General features: G+C 53.8%; 9 protein-coding genes across 9 annotated transcripts; 5 read left to right on the plus strand and 4 right to left on the minus strand.

Moving 5' to 3' along the window:
• Nucleotides 1–93: 93 nt before the first annotated feature.
• On the minus strand, nucleotides 94–1,341 carry K489DRAFT_411483 (serine/threonine protein kinase, CMGC family, CDC2/CDK subfamily; the record flags this gene model as incomplete). The annotated part of the gene is made up of 1 exon (XM_033607808.1): nucleotides 94–1,341. One exon carries the CDS (start codon nucleotides 1,339–1,341, stop codon nucleotides 94–96), a length of 1,248 nt encoding a protein of 415 aa, XP_033458118.1.
• A 467-nt stretch (nucleotides 1,342–1,808) lies between these two features.
• Nucleotides 1,809–3,975, plus strand: K489DRAFT_264448 (general substrate transporter). Its single transcript, XM_033600070.1, has one exon. It carries the CDS (start codon nucleotides 2,277–2,279, stop codon nucleotides 3,804–3,806), a length of 1,530 nt encoding a protein of 509 aa, XP_033458119.1. The 5' UTR covers nucleotides 1,809–2,276; the 3' UTR covers nucleotides 3,807–3,975.
• Nucleotides 3,976–4,144: 169 nt separating this feature from the next.
• K489DRAFT_323009 (uncharacterized protein) lies at nucleotides 4,145–5,709 on the minus strand (the record flags this gene model as incomplete). The annotated part of the gene is made up of 4 exons (XM_033601667.1): nucleotides 4,145–4,921; nucleotides 5,036–5,401; nucleotides 5,470–5,519; nucleotides 5,580–5,709. 4 exons carry the CDS (start codon nucleotides 5,707–5,709, stop codon nucleotides 4,145–4,147), a joined length of 1,323 nt encoding a protein of 440 aa, XP_033458120.1.
• Nucleotides 5,710–7,085: 1,376 nt separating this feature from the next.
• On the plus strand, nucleotides 7,086–7,581 carry K489DRAFT_323117 (Sybindin-like protein; the record flags this gene model as incomplete). The annotated part of the gene is made up of 2 exons (XM_033601675.1): nucleotides 7,086–7,122; nucleotides 7,178–7,581. 2 exons carry the CDS (start codon nucleotides 7,086–7,088, stop codon nucleotides 7,579–7,581), a joined length of 441 nt encoding a protein of 146 aa, XP_033458121.1.
• Nucleotides 7,582–8,247: 666 nt separating this feature from the next.
• Nucleotides 8,248–9,040, minus strand: K489DRAFT_432968 (uncharacterized protein). The gene is made up of 3 exons (XM_033608500.1): nucleotides 8,653–9,040; nucleotides 8,421–8,560; nucleotides 8,248–8,357 (listed from the first exon to the last, which is right to left on the minus strand). The coding sequence occupies exons 1-3, from the start codon at nucleotides 8,691–8,693 to the stop codon at nucleotides 8,254–8,256; spliced, it is 285 nt and encodes a 94-aa protein (XP_033458122.1). The 5' UTR covers nucleotides 8,694–9,040; the 3' UTR covers nucleotides 8,248–8,253.
• A 1,264-nt stretch (nucleotides 9,041–10,304) lies between these two features.
• On the plus strand, nucleotides 10,305–12,053 carry K489DRAFT_411488 (HET-domain-containing protein; the record flags this gene model as incomplete). The annotated part of the gene is made up of 1 exon (XM_033607809.1): nucleotides 10,305–12,053. One exon carries the CDS (start codon nucleotides 10,305–10,307, stop codon nucleotides 12,051–12,053), a length of 1,749 nt encoding a protein of 582 aa, XP_033458123.1.
• Nucleotides 12,054–12,687: 634 nt separating this feature from the next.
• On the minus strand, nucleotides 12,688–14,783 carry K489DRAFT_389789 (uncharacterized protein; the record flags this gene model as incomplete). The annotated part of the gene is made up of 2 exons (XM_033606543.1): nucleotides 12,688–13,829; nucleotides 14,771–14,783. The coding sequence occupies 2 exons, from the start codon at nucleotides 14,781–14,783 to the stop codon at nucleotides 12,688–12,690; spliced, it is 1,155 nt and encodes a 384-aa protein (XP_033458124.1).
• A 1,637-nt stretch (nucleotides 14,784–16,420) lies between these two features.
• Nucleotides 16,421–18,184, plus strand: K489DRAFT_382127 (subtilisin-like protein). Its single transcript, XM_033605301.1, has one exon. The coding sequence runs from the start codon at nucleotides 16,716–16,718 to the stop codon at nucleotides 18,099–18,101; it is 1,386 nt and encodes a 461-aa protein (XP_033458125.1). The 5' UTR covers nucleotides 16,421–16,715; the 3' UTR covers nucleotides 18,102–18,184.
• Nucleotides 18,185–20,076: 1,892 nt separating this feature from the next.
• On the plus strand, nucleotides 20,077–22,001 carry K489DRAFT_265197 (alpha-ketoacid dehydrogenase kinase). The gene is made up of 5 exons (XM_033600073.1): nucleotides 20,077–20,177; nucleotides 20,240–20,335; nucleotides 20,409–20,557; nucleotides 20,616–21,421; nucleotides 21,506–22,001. The coding sequence occupies exons 1-5, from the start codon at nucleotides 20,159–20,161 to the stop codon at nucleotides 21,732–21,734; spliced, it is 1,299 nt and encodes a 432-aa protein (XP_033458126.1). The 5' UTR covers nucleotides 20,077–20,158; the 3' UTR covers nucleotides 21,735–22,001.
• The last annotated feature ends 480 nt before the right edge of the window (nucleotides 22,002–22,481 follow it).

The following is a 22,481-nucleotide window of genomic DNA, read 5'->3' on the forward strand; positions in this document are numbered from 1 at the left end:
CTTGTTTCAGCGTCACTGGCAGTCCGCTGGCACGTGACAGATCTGTGTGATAGTTTCCCTCAAGCTCAATGAATCTGTGACTCGGCAGTGAACTTAACCGTCGCGCAGTTTCTTCTGAGGTGGACGAAGCAGTGAATCATCTTGTAGTCCGCTTCTTTTCGTTCCTGGAAGACTTCCGTTGCTGAGTTCTTGTGTTTCGGGCGTAACCTTTCGAGGTGGATATTTTGTCTCCAAGCCCTCAAAACAATTCCACGAAGGCAGCTTCCCACTGCCCGTGAAATATGGATGCTTCAGCGCGTCCTCTGCAGTCAACCTTTTCAGCGGATCATATTCGAGGAGTTTCCGGAGCAGGTCAAGGGCGCTGTTGTCTGGCGCCGGTGATGACGGCCCGTATGCATTATTCTGAAGCATGTTGCTGTACCACTTCTCCAAACCCAGCGGTCGATTTGTGGAGGGGGCATGCAAGCTGACACTTGCGAGGCTCCCGACCTCTGGCATTGCCGATAGCAGCGGCCAGTCACTCTTCTTCGGGATGCCCAAGACTTCTGCGATCTTGGTCATCTGGCTGCGCTGAAAAGGAACCGCCTTCTTGGAATCTTGTTTCGCCTCCTCGCCCTTGAACATTGGCCGGAGGCTAAGTAGCTCAGCAAAGATGCAGCCTACAGCCCAAAGGTCGATAGCTGGCGTGTAATGCCGGCTTCCCAACAGCAGTTCTGGCGCCCTGTACCAGATGGTAACGACGACCTTATCGCCAGAGAACAGTGGGTGCAGTGGCTTGTAGAAGAGACGTGCCAGGCCAAGATCGCCGATTTTGATCGCCCCACCGGACGTGACCATGATGTTGGCGGGCTTGAGATCGCGGTGGATCACCCAATTTCGATGCAGATAGAGCAGACCGGAGAAGATCTGATACATGATCGACCTCAGGGACGACGTGGGTATATGCGTTCGTGGGACCAGGCTGTGATGGTGGATTATCTGAAGCAAATCGTGCTCGGCATACTCAAAAACCATATAAATGCTCTTGGATTCGAGGATGATTTCGACCAGGTGTATCATCGCTCGATGACTGAGCTCCGTGCAGAGGGCCATTTCGCGAATCGCTGACTGAGAAATGCCGGTGTACTGGACCTCGCCCTCCTTGTCAGGTTTGAATTTCTTGATGGCGAATGCCTCGATGATCCTGCCATCAGGATGCCTGGCGGGATTGTTGGCCTGGGCATTATTAGGTATCTTGGCCTCTGCTTTGTAGACGCGTCCGTATGTTCCGCTACTGATGAAGCCGACGATCTTGTAGTGGTCGTTTATGTGCCTTTGAGGGGCATACGGCGTGCCATTCATAGTGATAGTTGCAGGTGTTTCTAGGGCCTCTACATGCGAGCGTGTGAGCCAAGCAGTCCAGTCTGTGCGCCAACAGGATCACGACGTCGAGATAATATGCGCGCGCTCCGCATGCTCACCTCAGCCTGAGGTTTCTCAGCATTCACGAGATTCGCGACAGACTGGTAGGATGCGGAAGTGATGCTATAAAGCAACACTGGAGGCACTCTTGCATATATGCGTATTGGTGAAATCCGGCCCCTCCGCAGCGAGAGCAGTGGCGTCCCCGATAGTGCAACGTTCCAAGGTTGGCAGCAAAAATGCCCACTCACCCTTGCGTTTGAGGCTCTCACAGCTCTGTGGTGATGCCTGAAGAGAAGCCTGCTCATCGGCGGTCTGCATGATTCCACTGCAGGGTCTGATGATCGGTCAGTCATGGCCCGCGCTCAACGTCTCATCATCGTGCTTTGGCTTCGTTGACCGGGTGCTTCGGGACTTCGGTTTCCACCTCCGAACCATTCCAATGCTGGACTAGAGAGGGGATGGGCTGATTGTCCGCTTGTTGTGCCTCTGCGCTTGCTCATGTCTCATCCTGAAGCCGCCCTGAACCTTGCGCTGCACACGTGGAGAAGGCGGGATGTCTGGGGCAGCGCGGACGGATATGCAGGGCGAGCTGCCCGATGCTGAAGCTGAGCTTGGGTCGAGCGCAATTGCATTCATACCTTTTCCAGTTTCTACACCTCGCCAGGTCATCGCTGAGCATGCACATACAAGGTGCATAGGCATGCGCTCGTTTGAACATTGACGTCGTGACGATCTAAACGCCCGAATTTATCGGCGCGTGAAGCATAACGTACCTCTCAACTAGAGATTCGAACGAGCCCTGCGCGTCCCTGCTCCACACGCGTCAGTCCATATTTCAGCTTCTTCAGAGGCAGAGTGTGAATCTCGCCAACATGGCCTTCTCAGCGGTGTTCAAGAACCTCACGCCAACGTTCATCTATCTACTCATCACCGCCACGATCGGGCCTCTACTTTTCGGATTCCATCTCGCAGAATTGAATGCTCCGCAAGAAGTTATAACTTGCGTCAAGAAGGGTCGCGGAACCTCGTCAGCAATAAGAGATGGGCTCGAGAGTCGCTCGATCGGACTTCCACAATGTATACCCATGGACGCGCTCCAATTCGGCATGGTCACATCATTCTTCACGTTGGGTGGACTGGCGGGTGCGCTGCTGGCTGGGCCCATGACTGCCAAACGAGGTCGATTACCGACGATGGCGCTTACTGCTACTTTTGCCGTCACAGGACCTACGTTCGAAGCTCTGGCGCCCTCGTTCGGTGCCCTGGCGGTGGGAAGATTTCTCTCAGGTGTAGGTGCCGGGGCTGCGACGGTTGTGGCGCCCATTTACATCAGCGAAATAGCTCCGCCTAGCCAAAAAGGATTCTTCGGGAGTTTTACACAGGTCATGATCAACTTGGGAATCCTTATCACACAGGTCATGGGGCTCTTCCTGAGCCGAGGACAGCTGTGGAGAATCATATTGGCAACAGGAGGAGTCATAGCCATTGCTCAGATTGCTGGACTCGTGATCGGCGGGCAGGAGAGTCCGAAATGGCTGGTGGATAACGGCAAGCCGGCAGAGGCGAGGAGGATCCTGCAAAAGTTGCGTGGACATCGGGTGGACATCTCGGCAGAAACGACCGGGTGGGGTCTGCAGAACGAGCATAATATTGAGGAGGAGCAGGAGAATCTACTCGCCGACGAGCGCTCCTCGCAAACCCTGCCTCCGAACGACAACCGGCCTAGCGGCTCACGGTCGGAAAGTCGCACCGCTCTGGGTCCCTTTGCCGTCCTGGTGCACCCAGATTATTGGCCCGCGGTCTTTGCCGTAACCACGATCATGGTCGCGCAGCAATTGACTGGAATCAACAGCATCGTCATGTACGGCGTAGCGCTCCTCTCGGATCTCCTCGCCGCGAATTCCGCGATGCTCAACGTGATCGTCGCACTCGTCAACATCGTCGTGACCGTGGCAGGCGCGCCGCTAGTCGATCGGCTCGGGCGTAAGACCTGCCTGCTCATGTCCATGGGAGGCATGGGCGCGAGCTCCTTGGTGCTGGGGTTCGGGATCATGAACTCCATCCCGATATTGAGCGCCGTCGCGGTGCTCTTCTTCGTCGCGGCGTTCGGGCTGGGTCTCGGGCCGGTACCTTTCATTCTCGCCTCGGAGCTCGTCAATTCCGAGGCGGTCGGTGCGACACAATCGTGGGCCCTGGCTGCCAACTGGACTGCGACATTCTTTGTGGCGCAGTTCTTCCCGATCGTGAATGAGAAGCTCGGCAAGGGCCAGGTGTATTTCGTGTTTGCGGGATTCGCGGCCTTGTTCGGTGCCTTTACGGCGTGGTGGGTGCCGGAGACCAAGGGCAAGGCCGATGCGGACGAGGTGTGGGGACGTAAGAAGCCACAGGATCTCGAGGATTGATTTGAATGATCAATTTTCCCCATCACGAATGTACGACTAACGAATGCAACGCAATGACATAATAAAGCATGCTCATGAAAGGCTCAATGCCACAATCCGCACCGTCTTGGCTCCGTCTGTAAAGAGGCCTTCCCAACGCCATAAAGTAGACTGAAACGCCCTGCAAAGACTTGGAATGCCTTTCCCAGAGCTCCTGTAAAATGTGATGCGCCGAGTTGACCATAGCGATGCCACTGTAAAGACAAATTCGAAGCCACCACTTGCGATCATTTGCATCACGCCTACGACGATGAACATGACCCGTAATCGCGTGGGACTGAGAATTGCAGCCTTTATTCTCATTCTGTGCTCGCTTGTGCACTGCGGCGCAATTTACGATTGTAAATCTTGCGCTTCGCTTCACCCCCCCAGTAGAGATTGAATGATTCCGCATTGACCATCGCACGTGGATCATACTGCGGATTCGTGTCAGCGATTGCTGCGACGATCGCTTTGAGGTGAGATTCAATCTCGTCTGTCTTCTCAGGGAAATAGCACAGGAACCCACGAGTGCTGACGCGATGATGGAATATGTTCGTCTGGAAGATGACACGTGGTTGATCGTTAGGGAACGTTGGGGGGATGTGCAAGTTGATATTGAAGACGCCGCCGTCTAGATCTGTCATGGGTTCGCCGTACAGCGTCAGGTTCCACAAGAATGGATTCTTCGCGTCTGGAAGCGAGATCTCTAAACTGGGTCCGGAAGAGCTGCGCGCATCGTTCCATTTAGGCCTCAGTTGGTTGTAAACGAATAGGAGCTGAGTCGGGAGCTGAGTACCATCCTCAGTCTGCTTACGTCCATCTCGTTCCCAGGTGACTAACTCCTGGTCTAGAGCCTCACGGATGGCTTCAAGGCGCTTGCGCAGACCTTTGTAGTCAAAATATCCGCCCATCTCATTCGTGGGGCTTTCGAATTGGGTGTTGGTGAATTTGGTCCCGTCGTCCTGCTCGCGCGAATGTGTCTCGATGCTGCTCAGATAAGTGTCGTAGTACCAGAGGAAGCGTCTCTTCTCAAGGTCGGCAAACGGATCCCAATGGTTGGATTCTAGTGAATTGAATGCGGCTTCTGCATCGTACTCGTATACTGATGGCTCAAGATCAGACGCTGTCTGGGCTGTCTTGTGCCCGATCACCAGGTTGTCCTCTGTACTCTGCGAATCTGTATCGTCCTCAAGTTTCAATTTCTTCACGACCCTGTCCGCATCTCGCGATTGATTCAGTAGCAGCTTTTCCATGCGCTGAATCACTGAGATTCGAAGAGACTCGTGTCTGATCTTTTCGATGTACGCGATTGATTCCGGTGCGTCCTTCTTGACCTTCTCAAAGCCTGGCTCATTCTCGTATGGGTTGGGGCTCATGAGGCTTTGTATGCTCAGCAACACGCTCTCCAGTCCCTGGGCACTACTCCACTGTTCACCGTGCTCGCCGCGCCAAGTGCCTAGGATTGAAAGACACACTTTTCCTTCGGCGTAGATGTTGGGATTGAAACGAGTGCGGCCGCTGTTTGTGGTGATGCATCGGACCTCGGGGGAGCGAATAGGATAGTCCCTCGGGAACTATGCAAGTCATAAATCAGTTGGTACTCCCCATGGACCCACGTGCAACTTGACCGTTCGTGACGTACATGCAGGTCGAACTCGAAGAAGCCGAACTCATATGGAGTGTCGCAAGGTCCTAGAAAGCAGGTCAGCCACCTTCCTTGACCCGTCACTGCTCTCAAGACATCGAACGAACCGATGATGAGTGCACGCAAATGTCGCACGTCGCTATCCCTGCAGGCCACGGCGATAGACAGGTCTTGATTCTTTTGGGCCTGGGAAATCTCACGAGTTATGCGAGCGATCGCACTCGCCGCCTTTGACATTTTTGCGTCGACCACAATACAGCCTTCACGAGATGGGAACGTCTGACGAGTTGTTGGAAGACGGAATGGATATGTGTTGGACGAGTATGTATCACATGGTCAGGCACAGGCTTGCACAGCCGATGGATTGCAAACGCGTCGGAATGATGATACGACGAGATGACACCAGATCCTGAGCAAAGAGAGTGCAAAAGGTGTTGTGCGCAGGCAGACACGCCATTCACATGCATTTGCTGTTGTCTGTGCCGTGAAGTCACGGCAGCGCGGTACCACGAGGAGCACTTTCCTGCGCCGCCGTCAAGCGACCTTGGAAGCTTGGAAGCAAGGCTGGAGGTCTCGGGAGTCGCGATTGCTCTCTTCAGCAGGCCACCACATGCAGGGTGTTCACGCTAACGCCCTTGGAACCTGCAGGTGGGAAGACTCCAGGCTGGAATGATAATAATGAGCCCATGTGGTGACGCCGCAGTAATAAATCACATACCTGTAGGTAGGTATGTATGCTACAAGTGAAGCAGGAAGGCACTGGGCGACTATCACATATATATATATATATAATACACACATGGGCCAAACAAACCCCCATCGAAGATCGCCCTCGTCATGACGATGACCTCACAGCACTAGCTCCTTGAACTACTTTACATACACCATGATACTAGGTATTGTATTGTGACAGTACCAATAATGATACTACAGCCTCAGTCCTCGCAACAGCCTCAGTCCTCGCAACAGCCTCAGTCCTCGCAACAGCCTCGCCCGTCGAATGCTGCAGGTGCACAGTGACATGTTGTCTCCACTCGCTTTTAGTCATCAACACGATTGCCTATATCCCCAGTAACTACCTAGGTAGGTATTCGAGCAAACATGCAGTACTTTCCAAGTGGGCGCCATTGAGATCTGCGGGGCTCACATGGTAATTGCCCACCGGGCGCTCCTTCTTGGAGACTACAGTGTGGCGGTTGAAGATGACTTCGCAGCACCTCCAGCCAGGCCGGGGTGATAAAAGTCTAGGGTTTATACTTCAGGCCCCGTAGTGGTGTCTCTTCTCTCACAGACATCTGACGATTATACCAGCTTGGGTTCGGTCCGTTCTACAAGACAAACACCCAACAGCCTGACCAGTGAAGACATTGCGATAAAAGCATTGCGACTGAATCGTCCAGTGTCATGCCAAGCGCTCGCGTGTGGCCCTGCAAGAACAATCGTGCCGCGCACGCCGGGCACCTGTGCATCTAGAAGCGTGACCACACACACATCCTCCTTCATAATCCACGAAGTGTTATACTAGTTTACATCTTACACGAGCCGTCGACATACAAATCTCCTCTGGTCCGTCTCAACATACGTCTACCTGCCGCGAGTGCGAGGCCGCAAACATGGTCGTCTTTGCTCTGCTCGTCATAAACAAAGCCGGTACGAGAGACAAGCACACTCTGCACGCTCGAGCGCCGCTGACCGACATTCACAGGTGGTCTGATTTACAATCGTACATTCGCGCCGGGTCTACAGAAGCTCGACTCCAATGAGTATCTCATGCTCGCGGGCACTTTCCACGGAATCCACGCCATCTCAAGGAGCATCAACCCAGCACCCTCGACACCGGCACCGCCAGGAAACCGCAAGCCGCCGACTACTGGTATCGAAAGTCTGGAGAGCAGTCACTTCCGACTGACATGCTTCCAAACACCGACCGGTGTCAAATTTCTGCTGTTCGCGAGCCCGGAGCAACCCAACACGGATGTTGTGGTACGCCGCTGCTACGAGTTCTATGCGGATTTCGTCATGAAGAATCCCTTCTACAGCCTAGATATGCCTATTCGCGTGGAGAAGTTCGACCGCGCACTCGGCGCGTACCTTGTACGGCCGACCTGAGTGGGGAACTATCGCGGGCGGACTGTACTCCGAGATTTGCTCGTGCGGTACGCAGCGGAACGTCTTCACATTCCTTGCGAAGCATGGGTACATGGCGACCTCACGTTGCTGCTTCGAGAAGTCAATTTCGACGAGATCGCATCTATAGATTTGTACACCCATGCACTTTTGGTCCTGCCATTCTGCATCTCGGCTCGTCTTGTGTCATTTCCGGCGATCGCAAGCCTCGGAGCACAGAATGTCGCGCACTGGGGGATCTAGCACTGGCGACGGAAGGATGTGGATTTGCAAACGGATTTCCGACGAAAGACGGCCACAGTCTGTTGCGCCATGAACCGATGGCCAACTTTGACGCGCGCAAGATCCACGCTTGTGGCGCTGGGGTCTGCGACGAGATACGATGCAGACTCGTCATGCTGGAAGGTCAGAGAGAGTCTCGAGGGCCGATATATGCACGATATCATGCTGCCAACTGGTATCCGAAAAAAAAACGTGTCGCATGGTATCGTAACACAACCTCGTTCGCGAAATTCGGTGAACCATTGGAAAAATGCAAGCGTTGTAGACAGTCGTATAGTACACAATCAGACATGAAAGAGAATTCGCTCGGTGTTGGGCGGTGAATGAATTGTTTTTGACGATGATAGCTTCAGAGAGAAACCAGCTCTCCCTCTAGCACATCTCAAAGCAGCACTCGCAGCATTCCAGCGCGCATTCGCCCGTCTCCTCAACCACGCAGCAACAGCAGAGCGTGGCGATACAAGCCATCAGGCAGCCTAGGATTTACCAAACTAGTCAATGTCCGCTCCACAGGTAACGAGAGGCGCTGCTGCACATACCATTGTTGTTGCGCTGCTTCGGGGGAGCCTGCTGCGGCTGACCGCCATAGTATTGTTGTGGCGGTGGTGGGCCGCCGTAGCCCTGCTGAGGGTAGTGTGCTTGCGGCGGCGGTGCGCCGTAACCCATCTGCGGTCCTTGGCTATTGTGAAGAAAGAGAGAGAGTTCAGCAAATGCTTGCGCGCAGCGATACTGTCCGTCTCTCGGACTCATGGGTCAGGGTGTATATCATACTTGTACTGAGGTTGGTTCTGGTAGTAACCCTGAGCCGACATTTTGGGAGATGTGATTATGTGCTGTTGGTGTGGTTGACGAGGGTGAAATAAGAAGCAACGGGTCGAAGGAAAAGAAGAAGGTAAGATTGAATTGGACGATTATGGAAACAGGAAGATCGAGAGCTAGTCAACCCAGTCGAGGGCCTAAAGGGTCAATTTAGAAAAGCTTCGCAAAGCTTGGGAAAGCATAAAAATCACGCTGCTGGCGATGGATTGATTGGGGGTGGTGTGTGTGATGGGAGAAGCGAGGCGCCGCAGATGTCCACGCGGCTCGGTCGGGGCTTTGCGAAGTCGATTGGGATGACGACAACACCGCGCTACGCGAAAACCGCGGATTTGGAAGAGATGGGAGAGACAGAGAGACAGAGAGACAGAGGACGACAGAGTCGCCTGCCCGCCCGCCCCGTGTCTCATGAATGCGCACCAATAGCACCGCGGCGATGCCCCGAATCAAATGGCTTTCCGGGCAGTCCGACCCTTTCCCCGATACAGCAGCATGATAGCAGGTGAGTAAGTATGGATCATACTGCTGACAAGTAGTTTTCACGGTACTGTCTGCGTCATGTGTCGAACGGAGGTTACATCTGACAGGCGCAGTTCTTCAGGGTTTGTTAGTGCTCGGAGGTGCAATGAGCCTGGCCTCGGATTCCCTCAATTGGCCTTGATCAGATTCGTTTCTACAGTATCTCGCGATCAAACCATTGATGGTTGATGATGCATGTCCTTTGCACCAAACACGGACAAACAATGCCCAATCAAACCAAAATGAATTATTTCAAAATCCATGCCTTATACCTGGGTTTCACCGCCTGGGTAGTGCCCAATCATCACTCCCGACCAGGCCGTCGACGTGGCCCCATGCATTCTTTTTCATTGCCGCCAGTCTAGAACTTCACATTTGCAGCCACAGCGGCTGACGGTTCTTGCAGCTGAGATTGTCCGTCCAGATCTTCATGGGCTTGATCCATCTTATCAGATGTTGTTAACATGCAGGCCCGAAATGTCCGAGGGACATGACCACTCCCGTGTCGGCTTAGCTGGGGCGCCTGGCATTGGACGGTTTACGAAACAGTTCGGCGCCAACCTGTATAGCACAGAACATGCTGCATACCGGCCAGAATTTGACTTGTGCAACGATCATGGCATGTTCATCGCCCTCGCGCAGCTGCTTCAGGATGCTGGATGGATTCGACTCCACTGAAATTTCAGCAAGTATCTGATAGCACCGTTGCGCCCGGAAGAGGAAATATTCGTCCAGCATTGCGACCTGAGGGCGGCGTGGAGCCAGCACTGCAGGAACAGGGCTGTGCGAAGCGCTGAGAGAAACCTTATCCCATGGCTGCGACGTGCGTGCCGCTGGCAGGCAGCATGGGTGTTCGACGACGACACTGCATATCTAACGCAGTCTCGAAGCGAATATGATATTACCTCCAGAGTGCGTGAAAGATCGGTCGAAGATTTCAAACCGCACAGGTCAAACACCAAAGTACTAGCACTAGGTTATCGAGAAACCTTCGCATTCAGTGATGCCCAATGGATTTCCCCAAATTGACTGTCAGTGCCGAGGAACGACGAATACGCAGGAAAGTGCGAGAGTGGGCAGTGCGTACAATGTCCTCGCTGGATCACTTCGACAAGTCTCGCAATCGGGGGAGTCATCGCGGCCTGTTCCACTCAAACGAGGCATTCCCGTACGAAACAATTCAGGCCTCATCACAAATCCGCGTGATCGAGCTGGCGCCTGGTGAGTATGGCAGTCCACTGGAAGCAACATGGAAGATCGTCAACATGCAACGCCCTTCGTACTACGAAGCAGTGTCGCATCATTGGGGGCCTCCAGGCTCTCGAGCAAGAATCTCCTTTCCTGAAGGTCACCTGCAAATTTCAAGCTCGATCTCAGCAGCGTTGCAACAGTTCCGACAGACTGATGTCGTCCGCTGCCTGTGGATTGATTCAATCTGTATCAATCAAGCCGATAACACCGAAAAAGACGCCCAGGTCAGAATCATGAGATCTATCTACCACCAGGCAGATCGCACGTTGATCTGGCTTGGCAAGGAACGCAAAGAGACGGCAGCTGCATTCTCCGCCATTCAGCGCCTAGCTCGTGCATCGCAAACGATCCAGGAACAATATGGATCACTCGGACATTTCGAATTAGCCCTCAAGGCGGGCTTGTTTGATGTCACACCTGCTGAACGATCGGCGTTGATTGCGTTGTTGGAGCGGGGGTGGTTCTATCGTACTTGGGTCTTACAAGAGGTCGCACTCTCCCCAAAAGCAATGCTACACTGTGGTGGGCATAGTTGCGACTGGGATTCACTCGCCAATATTTCTCATACCCTCTGTGCTACAGTCGGCACTTACGCGTTGGGTCTCGAGCAATCGGGGCTCGCTTTCATCGTTGCGGTTGTTCGACCATATCGAGAATGGGACCGCTCGCTCTGGAGACTCCTCCAGCTGACTCTCGATTGCGAAGTCTCTGATTCCCGAGATAAAGTCTTTGCCCTTCTCGGACTCGCCCATGACGGCCACGACTTCTTGCATCTGGTCGATTACGATCGCGATCCGCACGCGATATATCTCGATGTGTTTCAGCATTATTTCGACGCGGGACGACCAGGTCTCCTCAACCAAGCCGGTAATGCGGCTTGGCGAAGGACTCGAAGTCTTCCGTCATGGGTCGCAGACTGGCTGGTCATGGACTATCACCCGAACCTTTTCGAGCGCGGATCGCAACATGATGCCTTCTTGTTGCCCGGAACCTCGCCACGAATCTCCGCAGACGGCAAGCGCCTCGCGATCCGCGGCCTCGTTCGCGACCAGGTGTCCTACATCCGGTCCAGCGGCCGCAAGACCTTCAAATCCGCAGCCCGCGTCTATCTCTACCTATGGCGAAAGCTCGCCGTCGAGTGCGCGTTCTATCCCGACGGTACGCCCACGATCGACGCCTTCGCACAGACATTAGTACTGGGCCTGCCACCACCCATTGCACCCTTCACGACCAGCGATGACCTCCTCACCACATTGCATGCCTGGCTGAAAACCCATTCCCTCACGGAGAACCACGCGGAATGGTCGGCCACCGACCTCGTCTTGTATGATTACTATCGGGCGATGACCGAAGCGTGTTTCAACCGGACCTTCTTCAGAACGCATGCCGGCTACATCGGCCTGGGATCCTTCTTTCTCCGGCCCGGCGACCTGATCGTCGAGCTGCACAACGGCACCACACCCTTCGCCATCCGGCCCGCGGCGGATGGCTGTTATACTTTGGTCGGCGACACGTACCTGCATGGATTCATGGAGGGACCCGTGGTGACGGCGGGGCGTAAGATTCTCGACTTCGCGCTGGTGTGAAGGAACGGATGCTGTGTGATGACTTTGACGATACCCACTGATATCTTATGAGAGTATGGCTTTTTGTATGATAAACTTTTTTGATCGATGGACAAGTGTGTAAGCATAGGTGTATGAAAGGGATTCTCAGTCTAGTGGAGGTGAGGTCGATTTGTGCTACATGGCTAATTGTGATGTACCCGCGTATCTGGGTAATGGTGTGGAATGCAACATATCCAGGTACGTAGGAGAAACACCCGGGCATTCTGGAGGCGTGAAAGATGATCGCATTCCACGAGCTGTGACACATTATCGCATTACACTTGCAGGTTTGCTTCAGCTCAAATGGAAAAAGAAAAATCGAGTTTGCGTACCGATACTATAGCCATTTCGCGCCTTTCCCAGAGATGCACCCGCTCGATAACTACCTAGGTAAACACAAATCGTAACCAAATCCTATGCTCATGGAAAAACGCCTCCCGCCCACGCACGCTATGCAACGCTACATCAAAAGAAGGACAAACAGCCGTGACCAGAGAAGACAGAAACCCGCTCACGTCATAACATAGCTCGTGACAGCGCATGCTCGATATAAGCATCGCTTTCCCAAAATCGCTCGGAACAACAGCCCACTTTCGTCAAAGTGACCCCGGAATCACTCGTCCTGCTCCAGTAGACTGAGTACATCCAGCTCCCGCCGGATGATCTCCTCGAATTCTGCACGATCCATTCCCGAGCTCTTGGCTAGGCGGAAGAGGCTCTTGATGTCGGTACTGATATGCATTTTGATGCCACGTTGGGCTTGGAGGGCGCCCTCGTTGTATGATGATTTCTGCGTGTCCTCCTGGCTCATGGCGGCGGCTCGCTCCTCCAGGTGCTCGACACTGGAGTGTGAGGAAGTCGGGGAGATAGGTCGAGGCATCGAGAGGTGGTCCTGGTCTGCAGTCGGAATGTTTAAATGATTATTGCTCTGCGGGTGGTTGTAATTCGCGTGGTCAAATGATGCGAGCTGTGGTGGAGGGGAGGTAAAGCCCAAACTCGTCTGGTCCAATAACGAGTCTCCGCGTAGTGTGCTCTCACCGATGTGGCCGGAGGATTCGTCTGGGTCATGCGAGTCCAGAGCGGGTTGCACTTCGTTGGCATATCTCGCAAAATATTGGGCGTCTGCCATCTGACGTCCATTGGTAGGATGTGGGTTGGGTTTGACGTCCGGTGCTGGTGTCTGGCCTGGTGTCCGATCGTAAGCTGCCCAGTAATCATCGTTCTCCTCCTCTTCGGCAGGTGTTGGTGCAGAGTTTGGCGCTCCTGCGTCAGGCGCTGCTGTGTAGTTTGCATCCGATGGCGAATGATACCATTCAGTGCCATCTTCAAGGTCCTCCAACGCTCGAAGCTCAGCCAGCTTCCACCCGGGCCCCGTATCGCCATGCTCATCGCTCTCACACCAGACGTAGACTGGGAGCAGACCAAATTGTTCCACCTCGAGCCTAGCGTGCAAAGTCTCCTCATCCAATCTTTGGTACTTGGCTGGTCTCACGTCATCAAGCTCGAGCTCGCCTGAGACGGGATGAGGCTCGAGATCGATATGCTGGACCGCGGCGGGTAGCTTGGCCGCGCGACTCGAATCCCATGATAGCAGTTGTAGCCAGCTCTTGCGATCGGTGCTCTCTGACAGGTAGCTTATTCTCTGACGTAGCACGGGTGCGAGCAGTGGAAGTAAAGCGGGTGGAGGTCGCGAAGATACATTGGCGGTGGGTAAGCACGCGAGTAGTGGCGGTAGGAGCTCGCGAGCGTCGGGCGCTGGTGGCATGTTCATTGTGAATGAGCAACTCGTGCTTCTTTAGCAGTGTCGACGGCGTGGAAGCGAAGATGAAAATCTCAGTGGAGAGGCAAGCGACACGGGCGTAGGCGGACGAGACGGTGCGATGTTACGGAGGAGCTGAAGTCGAGAGGCTGAGTATCTCAGATCGACAGGGCGGGATCAGAATGTTATCGGCAGTGCGAAATGATGAGGGAAAAGGCACGCAAATCTGTCATGGGCCAGGCAGGAATGATGTAATCGCAGTAGCAGTAAAGTGTAAATATCACGGCCTTGGTAGCTGCGGGAGGGGAATTCTCGTGTGGAACAGTCAATGCGATGCTTTAAAGGATCTTACCTGTGCAGAAGACTTCTGCTTCTGACTGACCTCAGCTCAGATATGACCGTCTCTGATCACGAGCCATGTGTGTGTGTCAGCTCGCGGAATGCGCATTCTAACGCGAGATCCATGGTAAGCATGCAGGTATGCGCAATGGGTTCCGCACTATCGCCGCCCTTAGGGAAGTGAAGAACTGCGGAGGAGTTTCGCTAGTGTAGCACAGGAGACGACGCGACACGTGCCATCGAGTGTTTAGACTGTCCAAGAGAGTACTGTGCCCGTGGACAGCAGCAGAGAGAGACAGCGAAGAGAACACCACGCACGTCGGGCGAAAGGCGCTGCATCGCCGGGAGATTTTCCCATGGCGGTCACCTGCCGGATGCATGGATCAGAATGGCAGGTGGGATGGACGGATGGACCTGTCAAGGTGTCTCGAGTATGACGATGAGATGACTAATCACACCGCCGCGGGTTTGTTTCCAAGGTTGGATCTACCATGTCGAGGTGAGGACGGCTGGTGCGGAGCTGATGCGGATGTGGAGCGGCCGTGAGCGGGATTCTCCATCGACCGCAACACTGCCCAGGTGTTGTGTTGTCGGCGACACTGCTGCTGCATGGTAGCATAGCAATATGTACGGCGCTGGACAAACTTGGAATGCTTCTCTTCATCGCCTGTCCAGGCTTCTAAGTAACAGGCACATCGACCTGTTTCGTGTCGAATCCCGTATCACGCGTCTTGGCCCTTGCCAATGAGGGGAATGACGCTTCTTTGGGGATAGAATTCCTATGCACTGGTGACACTTCCATCGGTATGGGATTTTACATTTTACATATGTATATATTTATATAGAAGGTCGTTGCACGTGCACGTATGTTGTATAGCAGCATGCTCACGTGCGTTCATGTGTGCTCGTCACCGGCAAACATGCGGAAAAGCGAAGCAATCCACATTCATGCATTGGACGATGATTAGTGATGCTCTTACTGCCGGCGACACCCAGCCAGAATGTAGTCTGGTTGTTGGAAATTTCAAGGACGGACTCGTGGTCTTGTACGACAATGGCTGCGATCATATAACAAGATGGCAATTGATGATGAGAGGAGGAATGCAAAGAGCTCTGAAGAGGAAGTAATAAGGGGACCTCCCTGGGTACTGTATACACTCGCGTTTCATCAACGTTTCAGCCGCTTGGCCGGCGTGTGGACCGGAGGCGTGTGAGTGGGCGGGTGGGGAAATTTCTCGGAACCATCGTGGACAGAACAGGGCCATGGGGGAATTGTCAACAGGCCGCGCGCCGGCGCTTACGCACTCGTCCACAGGCACCTGTGCATTCATTTCTCTGATACCCGTGGACTGTAGAATTGTATGCCATTGTGCTGACTACCTAGTACGGAAATAGTTGCAGATGTCTTGTCTAGATGAATTCCAAACAGACCTCCGCATTCAGATCGTCTCTCATCCAATGGAATCCAGGTCGGGGCGAAAAAGTACCAAGACTCGTCACAAAAGAGCTCAGGTAATCTCGCCTGCGTGCCGCTGCGCATTGTACGCGCTGGATTGGATCGGTCGCGGTGCAGCCGCCAGGAACGTTGAAAGCTTATTGTCACTATGTGTGTAGCTCTGTGTAGGGCTTTTTCAATGAGACAGCACATTCTTTGTCTTCTGTCATATCTATCATTCATTGGCACCAAGAGACAATTCAACCTTGCCGGATGATCTTGGCCGGTGAGCTAGGGATAAATCGTAGGCCACAAGAGGGCGACACGCCCGCAGCGCCAGGACCATCGGATCTCGCTCTTGTGCCTCTGGGACCGGTCTATTCGTCCACCGCGCCTAAATTGCACCGGGACTTGCACCCTTGGCAATGCTGGCGTGCTGTATGTTTCGACATGTCTTCCCATCGGAATGTTTGGTAGCGACCATCAGACTGAGATATCGTGGTGCACACGCGTAGTGGTCTGTGAGAATGCTGGTGTTGACGAGTCTAGTCCTCGCAATGCAATAGTTGTCAGTGCTGACGAGGTCGTGCTGCACTGTACACGTCGGTTACTCTTCACCCGATCCCCCTTGCGGAAGAAGAGACAATGAAATTGGCTCTGTGTAGTGAAAGCATGTACAGTAGGTAGGTTGAGATTGCTGCTCGTACCTTGACCCATGCGGTGCGATTTGAGTATATGTAACATGCTCCCCTCATCCTGCTTCACCTTCTCCCTTCATTACACGGCTCTTTGCTCAACAACACACGGCTCCTCTTTTTCTTGTTTCGCTTTTCCTTTTCTTTCTCTGTACTCTCCATCATCGGCCCGGACTGTCGCTCGTTGCTTGGTCGTCAGTCGTTTTATCGACCGACTGCACTCATTCCTTTCATCCTTTCGCTTCCTTGTTGCGCCGGCGCAACCATTCATTGCATCGACCGTCAATTGAGTTGTCGGCACCTGCATAAATTCATCACTGATCCGTCGGTCAAATCTTACGGACATCTACTGCTCGATTGAGGATCGATCTACGGGCACGGCTAGTCAAATCCACCCACTACTTTTTTGAAAGATGGCCAAGTTTATCCTCTCGTTCTTCGCGCTGGCCGCCATATGTGTCAATCCCATCTACGCCGTACCGGATGGAGACGTTCAAGCTCACCAGAGTGGAGGCGCAGAACATATTGTCATCATTGACAGCGCTCATCCAGCTCCGCCTGCGGTTGCCGAAGTCCTGAACCGACTGGCCCTCGACCCAAACCATCCCGATGTTAAATGGATTTACAACAACAGTGCCTTCACGGGCTTCTCCGCCTCGATGGGTAGCCACTGTCTCGGTCTGCTTGCCAACATGAGCGATGTCAGCACTGTCGAGAAGGCCATGACAGTGTCCAGCGCCCTCGTCATGCCCCGACAGGCTCCGCAATATTTCTCCCGTGCCAGCGCTCCATGGGGTCTGCAGAGCCTCGCTTCCCCTGTTCAGCCTCCCCGCGGCAGTAGCATCAGTGCTGAATTGGGCTACACCTACTCATACACCGATACCTCACTCGGCGCGGGTTCCGATGTCTACATTCTCGATACTGGCATCTACACGCAACACAACATCTTCGGCGGTCGAGCCAAGATGGCGTGGAGCTTCCAGGGCGACAACGTCGCCGACAATGATGGACATGGTACGCACGTTGCTGGCACTGCCGCCGGCTCCATCCTCGGAATCGCATCTAATGCCAACATCTGGGGCATCAAGGGTCTGGCAGGTGACGGCAGCGGCTGGTCGTCCAACGTCATCGCCGGAATCGATTTCGTCCTCAAACAGCACGAAGCTCGTCGCGGAGGACCTGACTTTGTCGGCTCCGTCCTCTCCATGTCTCTCTCCTCCGGCACGGTCGTCGCGGCCATCGACTCAGCCGTGGCCGCTTGCGTGAACGCCGGGATCCACGTCTGCGTTGCTGCAGGAAACGAGGGCGTAGACGCTTGCAGCGCCTCGCCAGCCTCATCAGGAGGTGCAAACGGCCGCGGCGCCATCACCGTCGGCGCCGTCGACGTCAACCTCAAGCACGCCGACTTCTCCAACTACGGTTCCTGCGTCGACGTCTACGCGCCCGGTGTGGACGTCGTCTCCTCGTGGATCGGCGCGCCCAACGTCATCAATGTCCTCTCTGGCACCTCCATGGCCACCCCTCACGTCTCCGGCGTCGTCGCCTACCTCATGGCCCGCAATCCCGAGCTCGCCGCCAGCCCAGCGCTGATGAAGAAGTGGATCCTCGACAATGCCCGGCCCCTGGCGGACGGCACTTTGTTGTTGACGAATGGCGCACCCGCGGCCGCCGCGGCCAGCTCTGGAAAGAAGGTGCGTGATGCGCGGCCGGACTTTGTCTTCGCCGACGAGGATCACAACAGCAGCGGGTTCCTCCACAGGGCATTCACCAAGCTCGATGTGTCGCAGCTCTGGTCGTAATAGAAGTCAAGAGATTTGGTTCATGTCGTGTTCTTTTCAAATACACAGGAGCGCTGTCTGGTGCAGCCGCCTGTTGCTTTTTTGTTGTTCATATCCGGCCGTAGTCAGTACAGAGAATGGATAAGGAAAATAAGAAACGGATTCATGCCGATGATACGATAGTAGTGCATTTATATTTCCCATTAATGTTTTAGACCCGCCGATACCACCAGACGCATCTTCTCGGTGACCATGCAGAATTCGCACGAAATGATTCCTATCCGGCAGCCCCTGAATGGAAGGAATAGCGGTATTCTCGCCATACGTTGGTCATGAGATGGCACCTTCTACATGCTTGAGCCGTGACGTCGAGAATGACAGACATGCACGAGACGTTCGACTCGTGATGAAATTTCCCATTGCCTCCGGGCTGGTAAAGATGTGCAGGTGCAGGTGATAGACCAAGGTGCTCCGGGATGGAGGACTGGCGACACCCCATTTCCGACGGGAAGGTACGCGGGATGTTGTACCGACCATTGTGCGGAGTGCGCGCGTGCGTGCTCAAAGCTTTCCCCGATCTCGCGAGGGCCATGGATGCTGACCAACGGCAGAATCTGGGGCAGATCCACCGATGAGATGTTGCTTGCATTGATGATGAAAATGATGAGACCTGCAGCCAGTCCGAGCTCCCGCGAGATCTCCAAACGGTAGACTGCACGGGCGTGTGAATCATACAGAATCAATATGAGTACTGTATCTATGATGATCCAATGACCCCGGGCTTGCTGATCGCGCGCTGATACAGTCTGCCCAGGTGTATAAAAATGGTTACCATTCGCCATGGCATTGAAGAAGGCGCGTTGGAAAAACCCCTCACGTCAGCCGACGTACCTTGACAGTCCATCAGCAGATCGGGGCGTAAATAGCGTGGCTGCAGGCTTGCGAGTCCATTATAGTACACTTATTACCGTACAGGAGTACTGCGTGAATAACAATTATCCAATGGACGTCCAGACCGTCCTTGAAATGCTCGACGAGGCAGCATGGTCTAGCAACTCCTCCTCCTCCTGCTGCCGTTGTCGGTCCCGCAGCCAGCCCAGCCCCGGTTTCATCAATCTCCGCACTGCAGTGATGAAGAGCCCCAGGATTTCGGATTGCAGAAGCCGTCGCTTGGCAAATGCGAGTGCCGTATGAGACAAGCATCACACACGACTCCATCGTGTCCCACCACTGTATTACTGTATATATACGTGCGTGGTCTCTCTGCACATGCTGTTGCACCGGACAATATCGCACCGATGCGCTGTGGGTCATCATTCGGCTGCTCCCGTTCACCTAGACTCGCCGACCTCGGTAAGCGATCAGAGATCCACATGTACGTCAGCAGCCCGCAAAGTCCGCGGGGAGAAACAACAACGTCTCTGGGGCTTGGCTGGGCCGCTGCCAATACAGTACTGTGCATTTCGTGAGGAAACTGAGTACGGGATGACGATAACATGGGACTCAGTAAGAGTCTACGTGGGATGTGCAGTAGGTCTTGTCCACATCCCTCTGCAGTACTATTATCCGGTCTGTCAATGCAGTGCGGTCGTATGGGACATTGGTGTATTTAATAGCGGGCTGGCAGGATGGCTGTCGGCATCTTCATCGCTCGGTAATACAGCCAATCCGGTGCAATACAATTTCCTTTGCATTGGGTCCCACGGCGCACTGTATGTACAGCACATATGAGACGACTAGGCATATTGTGCGTCAGGATCAGCAGCAGCTTTGGACGTTACAACTGTACCTCCGTCCTTCATCCTCCACCCAGTCGCACTACCATCATCTGCACTACTACCGCTGTCAACGCCAGTCCGAGCGCCCCGTTTCTTGAGATTCTTCGAGTCACGAGCGGACCTGCCCAATTCTGACACTTCACTCGTCACCTTGTTATTTTTATTCCCGCAATCCACGTTATGCTCTTCTCGTGAACAGCTTCTGTCAGTCGTGAATTCAAGTTTGCGCGCGCGCGTTGCGCCCTCAATCCGACATTTAGCAGGGCCGCTCGTCGGCCCTGCCTTCCACAGTCGCCCAAGATGTCGTGGAAAGCGTCCGGTAAGCGCAGGAAAGACCTCTCGTGTCGCCGATATTCGCTGACGCTTTTCTTGTTCTCCCAGCACAACTGAAGGAGACCATCAAGCATTACTCCGGATTCCCGGCGACTGGAGTTAGTTTGCGGCAGATGGTGCAATTTGGCAGTAACCCGAATACCGGTATGTGATTCGCGAGCCGCAACATTACCGGAGAAGACACTCGCCGAATCTCTCGCTAAATGGACGGTGACAGGTACCCTGTTTCGAGCATCGCAGTTCTTGTCTGAAGAGCTGCCTATACGACTAGCACATCGAGTGCAAGAGCTAGGAGACCTGCCTGACGGCCTCAATGAGATGGAAAGCATCAAGCGGGTGCAGGATTGGTATGCGGAGTCGTTCGAGGTGCGCTTAGGGATATCGTGTCTGCGACGATGACATGCACGACTCACTCGTCTTTTAGGAAATCACAACTCTACCCAAACCCACACTCAGCACTGAGGTCAAGGAGCGCCTCTTACGGCCCGCCAAGACCAACGGCAAACGCATCCTGAGCGAGACCACCGAGAATCCGAGCATCAAACCCGGGCAGTATCGATCGAACGTTTCCGGGGTGGAGCATGAAAAGAGACCGCCGAATTCGAGGAGATACTTCACAGCAGCAGACGACGGTGACTGGCCACCGGAGCTCCAGGATTACAATGCTAGATTCTCACAAACTCTCGACAAGATCAAGAGGCGGCATGACAGCGTCGTCACGACGATCGCACAGGGCATCTTGGAGTACAAGCGTAAGCGGCAGCGGATGCAGATCGACCACAACATACAGGCCTTCCTCGACCGCTTCTACATGTCGCGTATCGGTATTCGCATGCTGTTGGGCCAACACATCGCCTTGACCGACCAACGAGGACAGAATGATCCGAACTATGTAGGGATCATCTGCACCAAGACCAATGTCAAGGATCTTGCCGAGGAAGCCATCGAGAACGCCCGTTTCGTCTGCGAGGACCACTATGGACTTTTCGACGCGCCCAAAATTCGACTTGTCTGTCCAAAGGATCTCAACTTCATGTACGTTCCGGGCCACCTGTCACACATGCTCTTCGAGACATTGAAGAACAGCCTACGTGCGGTGGTGGAGCGACACGGCCAGGATAAGGAAGAATTCCCGGTCACAGATGTGATTGTCTCGGAGGGTCGCGAAGACATCACCATCAAGATTTCGGACGAAGGTGGTGGAATCCCACGGTCGAGCATTCCCTTGGTGTAAGTGATGTGAATACGATTTTGCATCGTGCATAAGCAAAACGCATGCAGACCGTCAGCCAAAGCTAACGCAAACTTTGATAGATGGACATATATGTACACCACCGTCGACCAAACACCCAGCCTTGACCCGGACTTCAACAAATCCGACTTTAAGGCGCCAATGGCAGGGTTCGGGTACGGACTCCCGATCTCACGACTCTATGCACGATACTTCGGTGGTGACCTCAAATTGATCTCGATGGAGGGCTACGGCACGGATGTCTACCTCCACCTCAACAGATTAAGCTCCTCCAGCGAGCCACTTTCATGATCGATCAATCTAGGAATGGGGTTGGAGAGATCTCGTTCTGTGGCGGGTATCGTAACGACTTGCATCATACGAAGGGAAGTCCTCGGATTTCTCAAAGAACAAGTGGACGAGGATGCACATCAGTGATGGATGCTGATGGCGGGTGGAAGACTCCTGGTGATACCCACAGCGGAGTATTTCGCGACGAAGAGCTTTATGAAGAACTGCGCACCACAATCGACAGCAAAGGACTCCACGGGCACACAGACCTTCTGGATCCCCGCTTCGTCTCGCGAGGGCATGAATCCGAGAAGCACCTCCTCAGACCAGCCGGATTGAACGAACTTCTGTGGCAAATGCTCGGAGTTTTGTGGAGACAAAAGTGGTCTTTACCCAATGTACGCCGGCCTTGGCGACAAAAGCAATGATCTGAGGCAGAGCTGTTTGGTTGCGGTTTTCAACAGCGCGACCTCCAGCTAGCAGCATCTACGACGACCACAACACGTTTGCCAGGCCAGGGAAGACGCAGACGAACGCTTGAAAGGAAAATCTATATGTATATAAGAAGGGCCGATCTTGTTCGATGTTGCCCCAAAAGAAATGAAAAAAAGATCAAAAACAGTGTATTAATGTCCACGGGTGCTGGCAGTCTTACCACCGACGTGACAATATGCTACCCGGACAGCATCGGATTGATCTATACACGCCCGTCTGACTATTTTGAGATTTTGCTTGTAAAATTTGTGCCATAATTCGAATAGTCCACTT

The sequence above is a fragment of the Dissoconium aciculare genome (assembly GCF_010015565.1).
Source record: "Dissoconium aciculare CBS 342.82 unplaced genomic scaffold K489scaffold_9, whole genome shotgun sequence".
NCBI classification, from domain to species: domain Eukaryota; kingdom Fungi; phylum Ascomycota; class Dothideomycetes; order Mycosphaerellales; family Dissoconiaceae; genus Dissoconium; species Dissoconium aciculare.